At 39.8% G+C, this 18,064-nt stretch overlaps 2 protein-coding genes across 3 annotated transcripts in view; one reads left to right on the forward strand and one right to left on the reverse strand.

The window, feature by feature from the left end:
• Positions 1-3,050, reverse strand: part of stk39 (serine threonine kinase 39) — a 27,401-nt gene extending 24,351 nt beyond the window's left edge. Inside the window, exons 1-2 of one of the 2 annotated variants that reach the window (XM_031858675.1) lie at positions 2,369-3,050; positions 445-572 (exon numbers count right to left, since the gene is read on the reverse strand). In XM_031858675.1, the coding sequence (XP_031714535.1) occupies positions 445-572; positions 2,369-2,397 (157 nt within the window). In that variant the 5' untranslated portion in view covers positions 2,398-3,050. Of the gene's footprint in view, positions 1-444; positions 756-2,368 lie in introns of those variants that run through there. The other variant, XM_031858676.1, reaches the window with a different exon arrangement.
• cers6 (ceramide synthase 6) lies at positions 2,413-17,389 on the forward strand. Its single transcript, XM_031858677.1, has 11 exons — positions 2,413-2,786; positions 3,910-4,015; positions 4,135-4,265; positions 9,283-9,340; positions 10,460-10,510; positions 10,631-10,723; positions 13,370-13,498; positions 13,798-13,904; positions 15,151-15,307; positions 15,439-15,462; positions 16,537-17,389. The coding sequence occupies exons 1-11, from the start codon at positions 2,617-2,619 to the stop codon at positions 16,696-16,698; spliced, it is 1,188 nt and encodes a 395-aa protein (XP_031714537.1). The 5' UTR covers positions 2,413-2,616; the 3' UTR covers positions 16,699-17,389.
• The last annotated feature ends 675 nt before the right edge of the window (positions 17,390-18,064 follow it).

An 18,064-nucleotide genomic window follows, 5' to 3' on the forward strand; every position in this document is an offset into this window, starting at 1 on the left:
TAGACATGTTACATTTGAAACATTGCCCACTTGTCTTGAGTTGATGGGAAAGGCTATTTAATTCTGTTATCACAGACAACACAAGTGAAATAGCACATTGTGAGCTTTACACAGCATCTGTGATGTTACTAATGGCTAATAAACTGGACACGTGCCATAAACGCGCATCGAGCGGCTAAGATCGCACTGAGTGAAAGAGACATTTACGACCACGTGCAGTAAGCTGCATTTCAACCGATTTGACTTGATCGGGGTCACAAACACAGCTGATGTAGACCGCTGCTCTCTGTTCACATCCGCATTGCAAAGCATTGGAGGAGGCTACTGAATATGAAAAAAAAAAAAAAGCCGGTAGGCCCCTCATCTTCATCCACGGCTGACAACCCGCCGCGTAATGCCTTTCCGTGATCATTTACATCATGCATCGCATCTCCGGGTACTAACCTATGACTTCCTGCAGCTCGTACGACTCCCTGGTAATTGGCCAGCTGGTTGTCAGCGCTGGTTGCGGGTGGAGGACAGGAGCCGGAGCTTCGCCTTGATCCGCCATGATGAGGATGATTCTGCGCCAGCTAGAAGCCTCTCTCACAGACAGACCGACGGAGAAAGGGAGAAAGGGAGCGAGAGAGAGAGAGAGAGAGAGAGAGAGAGAGAGAGAGAGAGAGAGAGTCAAACTTGACCTCACCTCCTCACTACAAATGTCATCTGGCGGCTGCAGCAGAGCGATGAGACACAACCCGGAAAATAACGGACCGTACACATGCGCACGCACACACACGCACACTGTAACGTTACCGCACCAGTGACATGCCAGTTGACTTCACAATGGCCCAATGCCGAAGACTGTATGTTATATACAATATATAATATAATCTTGGGAGACTACCAGGCGATTCAAAGGCACCCTGATTTAAACTAATTTAATTTAATTTATTTAATTTATTGAGCAGCTATTGGATTAAAACACTGCCCTTGGAGTTGATTTATTATTATCAGGTAAAACGACTTGGCAGCTGCTTTGTGTGAGACAGTAATACGTATGTGTGACGATTTCATAATGTCACATGTAGTCAAGACTGCAAGAGACGTTGTCGACACTGGCCAGTAGATGGCGCCACTACCTCTTTATATTGTCTAGTAGTGTATGACGGTGACTGTGGGACAAAGTAGTCACCGCTGCTCCATACTGGACATTTGAGCATACATTGTTGATTGATTCATCGATTAAAAAGTCAATTAGAATATGAATATGTGTTTTCAGAATCAGAACCGTTTATTGACACGTTATGTTGCACATACAAGGAATTTGACATGACGGGTGGTGCATAAAATTAAACAATCAACACAATGCAAAAAGTAGAAACATTTTAAAAATTACAATAAAATATAAAATAAAGTGAAATATAAAATAAAGTGAAATATAATTTCCCAAATTAACATTTTGGAATGTTATTTGTAATTTGTCTGCCATTATACTACAGATTATGAATGTACAATTTAGCAGAAAGTGTACTATATTTTATGATAGTATATATTATATTACTTATTAACATTTAGGCAAATGATTATTCCGTGTTATGTGAGGCATGCAGCATATATAAAACAAAAATAATAACATATATTGTGTATTCTAATGTTTTGTACTGTGCTCGTGGAACATACACCGAGTTGCCAGTTTGCGCCAAGCTGAATCTAATGCAGTTCATTAGAGCAACTATGCAATAAAGCCTACCTTCATGAAGTTATGATATTCAGTGTGTGTGTTAACTGTTTCATGATATTTTGACTTAACGTCAAGGTCATTTTGGAGTATGTAGTTCTGATAAACTGCCTTGTATTGGAAGAAGTTTCTAATTGCGGTTGGAGAAGATATTGCACCTCTCTGTAGAAGTCAATATAGTCCAAGAGCACCACAAACTGTCTGCCTCACTATATATATGTATTTATATGTGTATGTATAAACCTTTGGTTTTCTTTCACTTACAAAACATCAGAATACTAGGTCACATTATTTATGAATCGTACTTCCCGGAGGATCAAACTGTCAGTAGATGGCGTAGTTTGCCAACATGATGTAGTCTGGTCTTGTTTGAAGCCCATTTCTAAAGTGTTGCCATATAAATTGCGTTTACATTTCAGTTTTACCAAAAAAACAAAAACAATTAACGTTTAATTTGAGTTTGGTAATAATAATTAATTAAAGGAGACTTCTCACCTGGTCGGCAGGTCATTGCGCGTTTCCTACGTTAATCTAACAGCAAGATGTATAAAACTATCAAAAGACACAAAACAGGAAAAAAAACATTCATTCTTCTGCAGTCAGCTCATCAGGGAGACGTGAGTGGGACTCAAAACAAACATGATTTACCGGCATAACGCACACCGACTGTACTGCATGACATTTCAACGCACCAATCACTTGCTGAGGAGCTGATTGAGTCTACTTCCCTACACTGGAATAGCTGAGGGGGGAAGCGGGCGGACGGACGGGGATCTCGAACGGATATCTCAACATCAACCGAGTCTGCACGGTCAGATCGCCTGTGAGGGACCTCCGGGATACAGCGGGCCGTCGATTTCTCTTTCCACCCGGTCACGGTGTCCTGCTGCAGGGAGATGGCCGGTATTTTGGCGTGGTTTTGGAACGAGAGGTTCTGGCTCCCGCACAATGTAACCTGGGCTGACTTAAAAAACACAGATGAAGCAACGTTCCCGCAAGCGGAGGACCTCTATCTGGCGTGTCCTTTAGCATTCTGCATCTTTATGATCCGGCTGGTTTTCGAAAGGTGAGTCGAAGCACACGCGATAATAATCCAGGTGGCATGTGATCGGGGGTTTGTTGTGTCGATGAAATATGCTCCCCGGCCGAACGATGCAGCACGCGCCGCTTTCCACGTTTGCCAGTCTGTCATCTAAACAATGGCATCTTATCTGGTTAGCCCACAAATCACCACGGTTGATCACCGTACTTTCTGCAGGCCCCGCAGCATCACGCGCTGTCTTGCATTTGATGCATCTGTCAGAGCACACAGTGCAGCTAAGTTGTCCATACCTGCCCAAATGCAGTTACTGTCCTCAATTTAACCCCCCCCCCCCAATCTCTACAAAGACGCGTGCTGGACAAAGGCTCTGATCCGGGGGGGGTTGTTCTAACTGTCCTGCTACTGTTGTGATATGGTGCACGGTGCATCATCTTATCTGTGACTATCATTGTACAATCATCAGTATACAGTAAAGCACAGAGCCATGCTAGTCACAACAATGCGTGCATATGTGGGTCAGAAATCTCTTGAGGGAGTAGTGAGTGAGGCCTTTAAATTCCCCCAATAAACTCCTCACTAATGTTCGGTATTTACCCCTGCAAATACAGTGTGTTCAAACAAAGTGAAGATAATGTGAAACCGAGATAATATATGAATTAAAAGTGTTAAATCCGTGAGATTAATATATTTATTGTATATTGTTTATTTACGTAGTTAATGACTTGAGTTGCTATTAGCCAAAACAAATGTAATTCATGTGTTTTATCAGAAATTTGCAGACTGCACATGATTTGTTAAATGGCTTATAATGCCAGATGCTTTGTGTCAAAACGACAACAAAGCACACCGCTGTGTCGTTCCCAATTCTTCCTTTATTCTGCGTGGAAATGGCACCGTTTCAACCAAAAATGGTCTTCCTCAAGACGACCTGTGGAAGACCACTTGTGGTCAAAACATTGTCGTGTCCCAGTCGAGTAAAAGAAGAATTGGGAGCAAGCAGATACAGATACCCGTACCCAGCACCTGCAAATGGTTATGCATGTGCTTCCTGTTGATTGGTGTCCCCATCATTAAATATGAACAATTCACATTAAATTAACCTCAAAGATAATGTCTATGCGTTGATATAGAATTATTTTAATTGCAGGTTTATTGCAAGACCATGTGCCATGGGCCTGAAGATCCAAACCAACGGGCCACAAAAAGCACAACCCAACGCTATCCTGGAGAAGGTTTTCACCGCTATAACCAAGGTGGCGCATGTGTTCTCTTCATTCATTTCATTGTTTTTAAAGTTTCATCTCATGACGTTTGTGCCACGTTGAAAACTACATCGAAGATATGGAGTTTTTTTTTATCTTTGTTTCACCAGCACCCAGATGAGAAGAGATTGGAGGGCCTGTCCAAGCAGCTCGACTGGGATGTGCGGACCATCCAGCGCTGGTTCAGACAACGTCGAAACCAGGAGAAGCCCAGCACTCTCGCCCGATTCTGTGAAAGCATGTAAGGCAAATCCCTTTTAACGGCATACAGTATACCCTTACTTAGCTGAAAGCAAGTTAGTGGATATAAACTTGCACAGACCTTTAACTTGCCTGAGGTAGTGAAGATTATATCTGCTTTCTTGATGTCATTTGTATAATGACTTTATTGTTGGTTACTGTTGCAAGTGAAACAGATTTAAATAGGCGAGGCTTTATCACTTATCCATAGCGTGACGGCAGTAAAAGCAGGCATGATGTTCAGTGAAGTTTCATGTTTCTGCAAGCTCATTTTCATATTGTATGGAAATGAACATAACCGCCACAGCTGCTTAGAATCATTTACAACATGTTTTACTCAATGGTGGCAGTAATGTAAAGGTGACCTTTGGGTCATCATCTTAATTGATTAACCTACAAAATGTGGAAAATTGGTGTTAAAATGGCCATTACAATTCCTCAGTGACGTCTCTATATTACTTAGTTTGCATCACTAACAGTCTAAACCCCAAAGATTTTCATTACACAATGTTACAACAAGAGAAAAGCAGCAAGTCCTCACGTTTTAGAAACTGGAATCAGTGAATGTTTGTCATTTTTGCTTGAAAAACGACTGAAACAATAAATCAACTATCAAAGAGGCCGATACATTTTCTGTCGATTGACTAGCCAATTAATCTGCTAGTCGTTTCAGCTCTATGGATGAACGGAAGCGTAAATTCGGGTATGGTCCTTTAACATCCGTTATGATGGTACTTCAGTTCTGGTTAACTGTCTCTTTTATGGCTTATCGTAACTTGGATGCTGGTGCGGCTGTGGGATAATAGTGAAATGTGTCCCAGTGCGAACCAACAAGCCCACTCGCACTGTAACGGAGAACTGGCTAATCTGCAGTAGAGCATTTGCCATCAAGGAGATTGTAGTTACTTCTTAGCAGTGTGGTGTTAAAGGCCATCAAACGAGTGGGGCTGTCAGAGCAGAGTCATGTCTGACACCAGAAGAGCCAATCCGTCAGTTTGAGACACAGGGAGCCTCACATCCTCCACTCCGCCTGAGGCTGCTGTTCACTCAGGAGAACACTGCGAGCTCATAGAACCACTGGACTCAAATTACAACCTCACGGACGAGTCTGTGAAGACAAACCTGCTTTCTTGCACACCAGAAGAGCCTGAGGTTGTCCTCCTCTGTAATATGTGTGTGAGCTTTTTGAGTGTGCTTAGCTGGAAGTCAATCTGTTTAAGCAGCAACTGTACCAAAGCCGTTATCTGCCCGCAGCTTAATTGACTGCAGAGACGATATTGGGCTTTGCAATAGTTTGGCCAGGTTGTCCGTCTCAGTTGCCTCCAGTGCAACTCTCCAAACGGGGCCGATGTCAGTCCTTCCATCGGTGATTGCGCTCTAATTAGGGCCTCGTGCACAGCTGTTGCAGACCGATAGCATTGTTTGTCCGTCAGTCGTCAGGACGGCTGATCTGTTGTCTATTCTTTTCATTATGCAAACAGAGAGTATGTAGCAGACACATTTGGTCTGGAAATAATGAAGACTCTTCATAGAGTTTGTTTACCAGCTATTGTTGCTGCGTCTCTTTTTCCGAGATATACAGCAAATAAACATTCCAACAAGTTCATGTATTGATTTATTTATTTATTTATTTTTTTTTTTACTGCAAGATCCCTACAGTAACCTCTGTTTTTACACGAGCAACTGAAATCTTTGCAATACTTTTTTTTAAAACAGGTGCTTTGCACTTGTAGCAAGAAACGATTTAAGAAACAATGGATGGAGAATCACTAGAACCAGTAGTCATATTTCATCACGGGGGGCGGACGTTGTGAAGTTATTATGAATTATATATAAAGTGTTAATATGAGACTAAATGACAATTTAGATTAGCAGGTTTTTCAGTGTAGTTTTCCCAGAGAATCCCTCCTCTGGTCAGTTCTCCCTGGTTAGGACAAGCTGAGGAAAGAGCACGCTTTGATGTTCTCAATAGCCCCTCCTGTCTGATCTCATCTTCATCCTTTCTCTGTTCTGCTTTCACGGAGAACAAAGAAATGATCATCAGCAAAATAATGCAACTCTTTTAACTTTTTCAGGATATGAACGGGGCATTTCTGTGACAAGATTTTACATTCCTAAATATATTTTCTATTTTTAAGCTGTAGTGCCTATCTTTGGCTTCAGTTTATATTTGATGTATGATAAAGTGGAATGGTTTTCAATGTTTTTGGACTAATGTTTTAGTTGTAATTTCATTTCCTGTTTGCTAAGAGTGAGATGAGAAGATTGACAACGACCTTTTCTTGGACTGTTTCACTTCCTGCGGTCTTGTCGTCACTGTGAGGTTGCCACGCAATCAGCTGAGACTCAGAAAGTCACGACACACAGCCAAGAAATAATCCAGCAGAGAACCTCTCAAAAACACTTATTATTTTAACACTTGCTTTTTAGTATAGTTTAAACAAGCAAAATATATTGTGTTAGTGAGCTTTAGCAATGCCATTCCTCTTCTTTACTTTCATCATAAACAAAATGAAAGTACAAAAACGGAAACATGCTATTAGTATCAGCTGAGGTTACCAACCTCATTGCTGCTCTTCAAATGATCAATATGTTGTTGTATGATTTTCATTACTGTCAACAAACACACCTCCCCAGAAGCAGCTCAGTAGACACCAAGCCAACAAGTAATTAGCATGTTTGTGCTCAGCAGATGGTTAGAGGACAGCTCAGAGATGAGCCATTAACATGTGTTCTTGAGAGAGGAAAGCCACACCCATGTTTTTCCTTAAATTAGTTGCGGTCTTTTAGTAGCACATTAAAATAGCTGTCTATTAACACCCTTTTTCTTTTACGCAATTTAAATGACGAGCCTTGTAATCAACACCAAATTAGACAAATACACAAAGGTGGAAGGGACTATTACTGCCTGAAGGGTAAAGGAGGTGTTACTGCTGATTTAACAGCAGAGAGGGAATATATATCGAGGCGTTTACGCAACTGAAGTTTGATCAAAGCATGAACTTAGTGACTAATTGTTATGTTGAACCATCCAAATGCAAACAGTTGCAGCCAGCTGGTGCTTAGACTACCCACCTGAAGAAGTGACGCCAGCCTCATTATTGAGTTTTTGATCAAATCACAGTTGGTCCCCCTACAATTTTTCCTTTCCATAAAGCCATGCTTTTTCCAAACAGGTATGTTTAATTTAATAGCGATCACTGGATCTGTCCTAGTTTCAAACGCACATCTCATCGGATATCGTGAACGATTCATTAATGTATAATCAAGCTACGATGAAAGGATGGCGTTATGTACCATAACACATTGCATAAGCCTTCTCTTATTGTGTCTTATAAACTGCAATTTGTAAGTTGTTTACAGGACAAGTTCATCATAACACATGAACATAATTCTGTTAACCACAGTTACAATCCAGCACTAATGAATTTAAAGGAGTAATTGGCAAGTTTCCGCTGAATGATGTGCAGAAAATAAACAGCAGTTCACATTAGGATGATTGAATGTGTAACATTTTAATTTTCCCACAGCCAATCTTTATCAGCACTGTATCTAAAAAAAGAAAGATAACTCACAATGCTAAAGAAAAAAACATCTGTGCCTTGCTTCGGAGAAAATAGAAACTATTCTCTGGAAGCACTCGTGATTGTACATACTGTGTATATATATAGCAGCGATTCAACAGGACTTGGAAAAAGGACTCTTGCAGGCTTGATGAACCAGTTGCCATGCAACAGTCTTAACTGTGTGCCAGGTAGACTTGTCCAATTAATTTGGTTTTACAATGATGTCGATCAAGCACGAAAAAGCAGTTTTAATGACGGCTTCCACGGGCCTTGTGTTAACATGCTTAAATTTTCTCTAGTGTTTAACTTAAGAGTTACACTGAATATCTTGAACGAACATCAAGCGACTCTCTGATGGATGTTCCTGCACTGAGAAGCTGGTTTATCCTGCTCTCGTTTTTGAGTCTTCATGTCGTGTCGTGTTGGGAGGCTGTGGATGTGAAAATGTGTTTGATATGAGGTCAGATAGCACAACCACACGGCAAAACCTCTGAAGTATGCAAAACCTTATCCGACATGAGGTTCTACAGCCTCTGTCACAGCCATGAGAGTCTTCAGCTGTATATTTTACTTCATGAAGTCATTGCACTGAATTACGAAGTGTATGTCATACTGTATGTATATTTCCTAGAATATATGCTTCACGCACTATAAGGTTTCTGTCATTCAAAGTAGCTTTTGTTCCTGGTACAAACACATATATGGTTTTATATGGAGTAGAGAGGGGGCTTGCTAGCTGGCCAGTCTTCTCCCAGTTGCTGACTGTTTTAAGTTGGGTGTATATATGCACGTCTCCCTGCTCAGCAACGCTTTGATCAGTGAAGTGTCAGTTGAAGCAATTTCTTCTCTGCCTTTTAAGCTCAGACCTCATGATCACTTTCCCCACCATTGTGTTGTCTTAGCTACTGTAAATCGTGTGCCGGGTCATATAAAACACAGAGCATGTCAAGATGGACTGAGACAGTGCGAGTGTCTTGTCTTTGCCCCCGGACCGTACCAATGTGAAGTCAGTGATGTCCCATTTTCAGTGACTCACCCCTGACTGCAGATGTGGGGGAAGTGAGAGAGGCTCACACACCCCTTCACATTTCTGATTACAGGCATGAGAGCCACATAGTGAACTTCAGTGTGCTACACCTATAGGGACAAAGTATACAGAACAAGTTGTGTTCATGAACACGGCTCCTGGTAATGTTCATATTTTGGGATATATTACATTGTGCTTTTCTCTCTAATTAACTAAGAAATCAAAGTGGAAAAGAGAAAGGGGGGAAAAAATGGCTGAATTGTAAACATACTGCTCAGTTAAACTGGTGTCTTGAACACTTGGAATTTCATGGTAGGGTTCCTTCCCATTTAGCCTTTGGCCTACTAAAAACCACTACCCTTATGAACAAATATTGAGCATTTTGAGCTTCATATTCACTTCATTTCTTTATTTGTGTCTTTCAGGTGGAGATTTACATTCTATCTATACATATTTACTTATGGAGTACGTTTCCTTAAAAAGGTAAGTTTTCCTTAGAGACAAAATGAGTGCCAGCTTGCTGTTCGTATGAGTCACTGTTGAATCCATTTCCTACAGCACATTTGGAAGCATGGAAATCTTGTGGTTTCTGGCATAGTTAGTGCCTAGTCATACGACTGGCAAGTAAAATTGATGTTCTGAGGTAAGAGACTAATTTTAAAAAGGCTATTTGTAATAAAGCCTAAAGCAAACAGGGTTCATGAATAATGGATTTTACAAGGAAAAGGGGAAGAAGTTCAATTCAAGCAGTCTCAATATATCAGCTCTCCTTGTTTATAAAGTTTAATCCGCACTTGAGGAAATTTAGAAATTGTGATCATTTTGTCCAATGTGCCAGCTAAATATTTCTAAAATAAGTGACTGAGATATATTCATCGATTTCATTCATATATTCATGAAAATGAATATATGTATATTCATTCTACAGAGCAATAATTGAGATATCAGAGTAGGGAGAAGTCTCTCGAAGACACAAGTTGCATGACGAGGCACTAAAAAAGTAGTTCTTTCTCCGGCAATTCCTGCAGCAGACTCCAGTCTCTGTGGGATGTATTAATAGAGCTGGAGAAGAGTGCAGGAGACATAAACTCACAGTGTCACCGAGTCAGTCACAGTGATGGGTCACTGTTTGCTTATATAAAGTTGTTATGTATCACAGTTACCGTTTCTCGTGTCGTACCGATGCCGTTATGTCATTACTCTGGACTTTACATGGGAATGAACCCTGTGGGTCCCTTTTAATTCAGCGTCTCTTTTATTAAATCTATTTTAACAGCCATTCGGTATTTTCAAACCCCTTTGATTTTATTCAGAATCCATCAAGGGAATTATTCATTTTTCAGAGTTCACATTGATATTCATGTGTTAGATCTGAAATTACATATTGAATTGAACTCCAACAGTGTGTGTGGGAGCAGGATAACACTGCATTAATATTGTAGTTAATGGAGCTTGCTCTTTCTAGGTTTTATTCAAATACAACATAGGAGATTTGTCACGGATCGAACAACAGAGTCTTAATGTTGTCCCCCGGAGTATTCACTGAAATATTTATCGGTTCAAAAGTATTGATTTTTGAGGTACTAATTTCGTTTTCTGCAGACTGCATGGCTTTGGAACACTAAAGAGTGCTGGTACAACTACCCTTACCAGGTAAAAGTATTTTAATGCACCCATCCTCAGTAATCACGATACGACAAGATGACTTGCCTTCCCAAAACGAATCACTTCTCAAATACTTATTTTACCGTTTTGCTTTTTTTGTTTATGCAGCCGCTGACTGTGGACATCCATTATTACTATATACTGGAGCTGTCTTTCTACCTGTCCTTAATCTTTTCCCAATTCACAGACATCAGGAGGAAGGTAAGAGTGACTGCAAGTCACAGCAAGACATGCATCACATGTCTCCAATAACTTGGATCATTGAATGTTTTTTTTGATAAATCGACTGTAAGGCAAATAGTGACACTTTTTGTCACTATTTTGTCTTGAAAAAAATAACTTTCTGTTCTGTTTATGCCGTTGTAATTAGTTCTGTCAAAGAAAAGACATTATATTTACCTCACAATCCATTTTCTTACTGCCATTACTCTGTAATGTTTAGTCTATTTGCTTGTGATCATTTGCGTTCCGCCTCAGTGTATTCTCACTGAAGTGTGAAATAACAAAATATTGCAAGGGCGAAAAGGATTAACACTTTTTCAAACATTCAGAAATTGTCTCTGTCAAACCTCAAACATTCCCCACCTATTAGTGTAGTTTGTTTTTGTTTGATGTTATGGAAGCTTTTGTGTAATCACAGCACGTAAGCAAATACTTTTATAATCTGTTGCGTGGTGGTGTCGTACAATACTCAGATATCACACAGAAGTATAAAGAATAGATCAACTTACATGGTTTTTCTTTGAGTAACGACGTATTTGAAGTTAAGCCCGTGATTTATATACATAATTATATCAGACGAGAACTAATCCCGATAGCAATAGCAATAGGAAAAATGTCTAGTTTTATAACACATTCATGTATTCATGTATTCAAGTATTTACCGGTACGTGTCATTGACAGCACTGCTTTCTTTCATGTATTAACCATTTAAACATACTTCCAGCAAGCTACTGCAGGTGACATTTACTTTACGTTGATTTCAAACCAGAATATTAGCTTCTACTACATTCATATTATGCACATTGTATTATAAATACAGTTTAAAGGGTCCAACTTGGTTGAGAATGGGTTTGTAAGAACTGAGAACAGCTTGTACAACCATTATTCAACCCACTTTCATCTTCTTCTTTTTTTTGTTATGAAAATGGCTACACTTTTGGTTCATTGAGTATCATTTGCATGCTATCCAGCCATGATCTTACTCCCCGTCTGCAGTCCATCCCCAGCTCTGCCCTCTCCACAAACGCACTGCACTCACAGCAGCCCCCATGATTCCATGCTGTGTATGCCTTCACTCTGTCATCTCTTTGTTGACTGTTGGCATGTTGTCTGTTTTTGTTTCTCCTTTCAGTTTTTTCATGCACAGTACTGCACTGAGGAGGTCCTCTGCATCCCCTGCCAATTCCAGTATGTTCTCCCCCGCACACTCTTGCCTTGCTTTCATTCTGTATCTTGCATCGTTATTCTTCCTTCTCATCTTCATTGTCATGCTGTCTCCATTTTGGACTGGTTCTGGTTGCTTTGAGCTGAGGCCTTTCTTCAGATGTGCTTGAGGAATGTTTCCCCATGCCACTCGTCTGCATTGTTCGTCACCTGGAGGTTCATTCAAGGCTATCCCAAACCTGATGGCTCCACCAAGACAGGACCGAAGCCACACTGTCATATATTTTCACTTTAATTACAGCTACAGTAATGTAATTGTTTTAAGTCATTGGTGAGCTGAGATGATCTTCCTTCCTGCTTGATTTTGATTTCACAGAGACGTCTCTAAGTATAGTACTTGAGTATTTCATGCCACTTTATACTTCTATTCCACCGCAGTTCAGAGGGAAATATATACTTTTCACTCCAATACATTGATTTAACATCTATAGTCACTAGTTACTATAGATGTCAGAGAAATTAACGATAAATTAAGATTTTAGATACAAAACATATGATAAGCTTATAAAATATGATGCATTGTTATAGATTAAACTACCCAACAGTATAGAATCATTAAAAAGTAGCTTCTCCTTGACCAGCTACAACAGTAAACTGCTGTTTTTTTAATTTATGCATCAGTCATAAGGGTCTAACTACATGATATATAATAATAGTCACGGGGGCATTTTTTCTGCATTGGGTACTTTTGATACTTAAAGTACATTTGGTTAATAATACGTAGGCTTTCTTTTGAAGGATGCCTGTTCAAGTCCTGCACGGACACAGCATTGAGTGTGCTCAATGTGTCCTGTGTGTATTTTGGCCCTATGTGTGGAGTGAAAACATTTCTTTTACCTCCGGGGATTGATGAAGTAATTCTTTGTGGGCTATATTGCAGTTTGACACAAGATAAACCAAAACCAACACATTCAGTAGATGAACACGTATTTCAACCGCGTGATTGCATCGATGTGCACGAATGCTCGGACACTGAAGGCATACTTGCTATGTTTGTTCGTGTAAGCGATGATTAATGATTGTCATAACTTTTTATATCCTTTCACTAGCGTTGTCAATCATAGTGGCATATGACGAACACAGCTCACCAAGACAGAGGTTTTATTTGGGAAGATGTCGATCCACACAGTAATCACATGTGCAGCTACTGACTTGGGCAAAGCACACCTCAATTTCATGAATAATGGCAGTTTTGAAAATAGGTACCATTGTGTTGCACAGTAGTTCCAAATATTCAGTCGTCAGTAGGGGCCTTTTTTGGAATACAGACTTATTACAAAATGTTATTTATTTCTGCAGAAGACACAAAGCCATTGTATGTACCTCATGCAGTGACGCAAACAGCCGTGATGCAGTACTTTCCCTAGTTGTGTGACTTCTCCTTGGCAACTGTGTCCCCAGGACTTCCTGATCATGTTCCTGCACCATGTTGCAACAATCTCTCTCATCACCTTTTCCTACGTGAACAACATGGCACGAGTGGGAACTCTGGTCATGTGTCTCCATGACGCAGCCGACGTGCTGATAGAGGTGGGGATGGGCGAGAGAATGAAAGGCTGTGGATGGAAAGAATGGCAAAGGGAGGCCAAGATGGTTGGGTGTGTGTGTGGAGTGTTTGGAGTGTACATGCTCAGCTATCCATCTTTATCTAAATTTAACTACAGTCTTCCATTATAAAAAATGATGTCAGATGGTATCGTACAGGCACAGTGCATGTTGAGTATACTCTTTGTTGGAAACTAGAGCTTTTTATTTATTCTATTGACAGAGATATGTTAAGTAGTTGCTAGCATGATAAGATTAATGATTGTTTCTTTTTTTCTATCAAGGCTGCCAAGATGGCCAACTATGCCAAATGTCAGATATTGTGCAACCTCTTGTTTGCAATGTTTGCAATTCTCTTCATAAGTTCCAGGCTGGGAGTTTATCCTGTCTGGTAAGTGTTATCCCTTTCCTTATACTATAATTAGCATCCTTCTAAAGGCTGACTTAACTGAAGCAGTGTTAGCCTTTAGTCATTTGTATACAAAACATTACACAAAGACAGCCAAGGAATTAAAAACCTTAAGCGGCAGATGCCTAAGAGATGCTCTGCACATTTTGACAGACCATCCCTGACAATGCATGGCAATGCTATGAAGATCTCAGATCTTTTTTTTATTACTTTCTCCACAAGCATTCGTAGTTCATACACATCTCTGTGAATTTTGTTGCTAAGTAATTGTTACTATGGATACAGCAGCTTTACCCTTTCAAAAGCTAAACAAATGAAAAGCAGTATGTTATGGTTATTGCTTTGTCATTGAAAACAGCGTGTAGCGTTTCATCTGATTATTAAAACATCAAAGGTTTCTTTTACCCGTAAGGATCTTTTCATTATATTTGAGGTGTTGCTATATTCAAGTTGTATCCAATTATAAAGACACTTCCTGATTGTATTTGCCCGAGTTACCACAAATATATTTTTGTCCTTGACAGCACAGTACAGCAGTCTTCTTGTAGTCACCAGCAGCAGTATTATCACAGCTTTAGTTTGAGTCGGGCAGCTGCAGTTGTCTGCTCATTGATACTTGATCAGCACAAAAAAATCTATTTCAGTGATCTAGATGCAAGTTTGTCATCTTTAATAATTATTCTGAAGAAAGCATTTGTGAACAACACAGTCTGTACAGCATTGTAAGACAGTTTTTTAAGCTCTCCACCTTTGTTTCACTGTAATATAACGATCCTACATCACATTTTAGTCAAACCCCACCACGTCAGTAGTAAAGTCATTACTGTAAAGCTGTTGCCATGGCTTCAGTATCTGGAGGATGATTCACAGACTTTTCTCTGGGATATATTTAACACCAATCCTTGAAGTTTTGATTGCACGTTATGTGAAGCCAGGTAACTGCTTTTTCATTACATTACATTCAGGTTTATCTAGTGTACATATATTGGACTATAACCAAAATGCTTTTTCAAAGACACACATCTGTTGCTGCCACAAATGCATGATTAAAGGGCCTCTGTTCCATGAAAGACGAGGAGCTGGAGCAGAGCCCGCCTCGGTTCTTTTCACTTGCTTGGTCATACAAGAATCCCCCCACAAAGAGAGAGAGAGAGTGCTTTTACCTCTTGTTTTATTTTCTAATGAAACAAGTCAAGTTACTTATCTCCCTCTCCCTCTGTTATGGAAGGATATTAAATACCACCTTCTTCGAGAGTTGGGAGATCGTAGGGCCCTACCCGTCCTGGTGGGTCTTCAACCTTCTTCTGATCCTGCTGCAGCTTCTTCACTCCTTCTGGTCCTACCTCATAGTGAAGACCGCGTGCCGAGCCATCTCCAAAGGAAAGGTGAGTCGCTGCACTCGGCATAATAGGGTGTTTTGCTGCTAGTACACGTATAGATGCTGTGGAGTGTTCTCAATAACCACTTTTGACTTTTCCTTTTTATTCTCTATGTGCGCTAACCTCCATCCTTCAAGGTGGGAAAATGGAATCCGTTGCATGTAAGTAGCCTGAAAGGGGAACATTTAAATCTAAGTGGTGTATTGTGTGCTTAGTTTAATTTCATGTCTTTAGCAGCCATGTAATCATTTGCATTCATCATGATGATCCTGGTTGTCAATCAAACTTAACCTAATCAATGCATATTTAGCTATGCACGATAGCTCCGGGTATGGCAATATTAGTCTTTTGGTCGAGCTACCACTTCAGTCCAGACTGATACATCTCAACTCTTGTATGTATTGCCCCAAAATGTTTTGATTCCCAGAAAATGAATGCCATGATGTTTCCTCTGGCACCAACATTTTTTGGCTTTCAGCGAAATATCTCAACAACTATATAATCGACTTCCATTGAATGTTGCACAAACAATCACATCCCCCTCAGGATGAATTTAAATAACTTTGGTGATCGTCAGATTTTTCATCATCAGGTCAAAATGGCCAGTAAATCTATTGGCATTCCCATCAGCCTCATCTGTACTTTGTGTTTAGTGCTAATTAGCTAATGTTAGCCTCACAGAGCTGTTAGCATGGCTGTAGACTCTTCTATCTCATCATTACCATTAGTTGCAGCTCTTTAATGGTATTCCTGTAATTAAATGGATTAATTATCAATCAGGTAAAAGCATTCGCTGGTCCCAGCTTGTCAAATGGGAGGGTTTTTATGCTTTTCTCTGTTTGATATCATTGTAAATTGAATCTCAATAGGTTTTGGACCGTTAGTCGGACAAAACAAGGTTAGCTTCTGTAAAATTGCGATGGGCATTTCCCATTATTTTCGGACATTTTACATACTAAATAATGAAACATCAATCGGAAAAACAATCTGGAGATTAATCAATAATGAAAATAGTCATTAGCTGCAGCCAAAATAATATCATTTTCAGAGGTCTCTGTAAAAAAGATTGTAAGGCTTTTTTCAACTTATTTTCTGATATTGATTGGCAGAACAGCTCCCGGTTTGTCGCACAAAAGCCCATTTGTGTCACCAACGCGCATGGCTGCCACAGATAATGACCCAGATGAGAATTTTAATGAGAAAAATGTAATCTCCAACCATCCGTCTCAATGCAGGTGTCAAAAGATGACCGCAGCGACATCGAATCCGGCTCCGATGAGGATGACAGCCCCCCGCCCAATCACAAGCACCACAGCAGCAGCAGCACCAACGGGACCAACAAAAATCACGGGACCAACGGCTACCTGACAGGGGCCCCGTATCCCGATGAACACTGACTAACACGGGAGCCATGCTACAGACACCATCCGTGTGTGCGTGCGTGTGTGTGTGTGTGTGTGCGTGCGTGTGTATGGTCGAGACATGAACATCGCCTGTCTGGTACTGGAAATTCTTGATAGATTTATGTGAATGCAGTTTTGTTATCAATTTGATTCTTTACTAATTTCCATGCGCAATTTATTCTCTTCATCTTATATATTTGCATTGAACTGCACTCAGTGAAATATCAAAGCACTCCCATCGGTACAACCCACTCTGTTTAGCCAACAAATGAAAGCATTCCACTTTATGGTGTAAGCATGCTACTTTAACATACAGTAGTCTGGCATACTGGGGGTGAGTTTTTTCTTATGTTTGCGTCTTTCTATGTTATTTATTTCTGTTGTTTGCAGATGGTGAGACGTCTTTATTTACATTGATGTCAGAGTTAAAGAGGTGAAAATTTTGAACAACACAGCTGGTTTTTTTCACACCACACATTATGACGAGTATTGGCAAAATACTGAAGACTGGGTTTACTTTTAATGCTACACCCCCAAAAATATGCCAAAATGTGTGACGTTTACTCACATTTTTAAAACACATTCTCCACTCAAACTGTATATGACATGTCAATAACAGTGTTATGTTTGTGCATCAGATATGGCTAGATGCTGTATTCCATATTAAAGCATTTTGTTAAGTATTCTGGTACATTTCCGGTAAGCATTTCATTAAAGGCCATTTGTCCTCTTAGGAGGCGGACATGAGATGTTTGAGTTATTCAATAAAAAAACATGACAATTGCAAATGTGTGTGGGTCTGTTCAATAAGAGATGCCTAATCAGCAAAAAAACTATTTATCAAATCGTGGCTGTGAATTTTTATTTTATAAAGAAAATCATTTCGGCATAAATAATGACTTGAGATTTAATAATATGCATTGATTTTTAATGAATAAACATTAAGATATAACAAGTCTCATAAGGAGTCAGAACAGGAACAGAGCCATTGTTATTGGTATTAGTGAATATAATTATTTTTTTATATTAAGGAATTACATGACGGATTGTATGTGAAAGGGGTCGCTCATAGTGACGAACCCTTTGAACGTTTTAATGTATTTCAGCTCGTTTCATTTTTCATGTTTATTGTTTTCGTTCAGTCTGCAGCTACCATAATGTCTTCATAAACTGAGACTAAATATTGGACATATATTCATCATGTCAACTACAAATGAATGCAGTTTTGCTCCATGTCAGCTGGTTGTGGGAATTGGCAAATGTTTGCTCACAAGTTTTGCATCTCAACGTCAAGGGTGATACATGTCAATGTTATGTTTACACCTTGGTTTTGCTGCTTCCAAATAACCAAATAAGCATT

The sequence above is a fragment of the Anarrhichthys ocellatus genome, unplaced genomic scaffold, assembly GCF_004355925.1.
Source record: "Anarrhichthys ocellatus isolate YVR2014 unplaced genomic scaffold, GSC_Weel_1.0 scaffold20, whole genome shotgun sequence".
In the NCBI taxonomy this organism is placed as follows: Eukaryota; Metazoa; Chordata; class Actinopteri; order Perciformes; family Anarhichadidae; genus Anarrhichthys; species Anarrhichthys ocellatus.

Bases quoted from the DNA above. Each gene is read 5' to 3' on its own strand.
- cers6 (XM_031858677.1), top strand. From the start codon at position 2,617: ATGGCCGGTATTTTGGCGTGGTTTTGGAACGAGAGGTTCTGGCTCCCG. The intron at 4,266-9,282 runs GTAAGGCAAATC...TGTGTCTTTCAG, and splicing joins GCCCGATTCTGTGAAAGCAT to GTGGAGATTTACATTCTATC. The intron at 10,511-10,630 runs GTAAAAGTATTT...TTGTTTATGCAG, and splicing joins GGTACAACTACCCTTACCAG to CCGCTGACTGTGGACATCCA.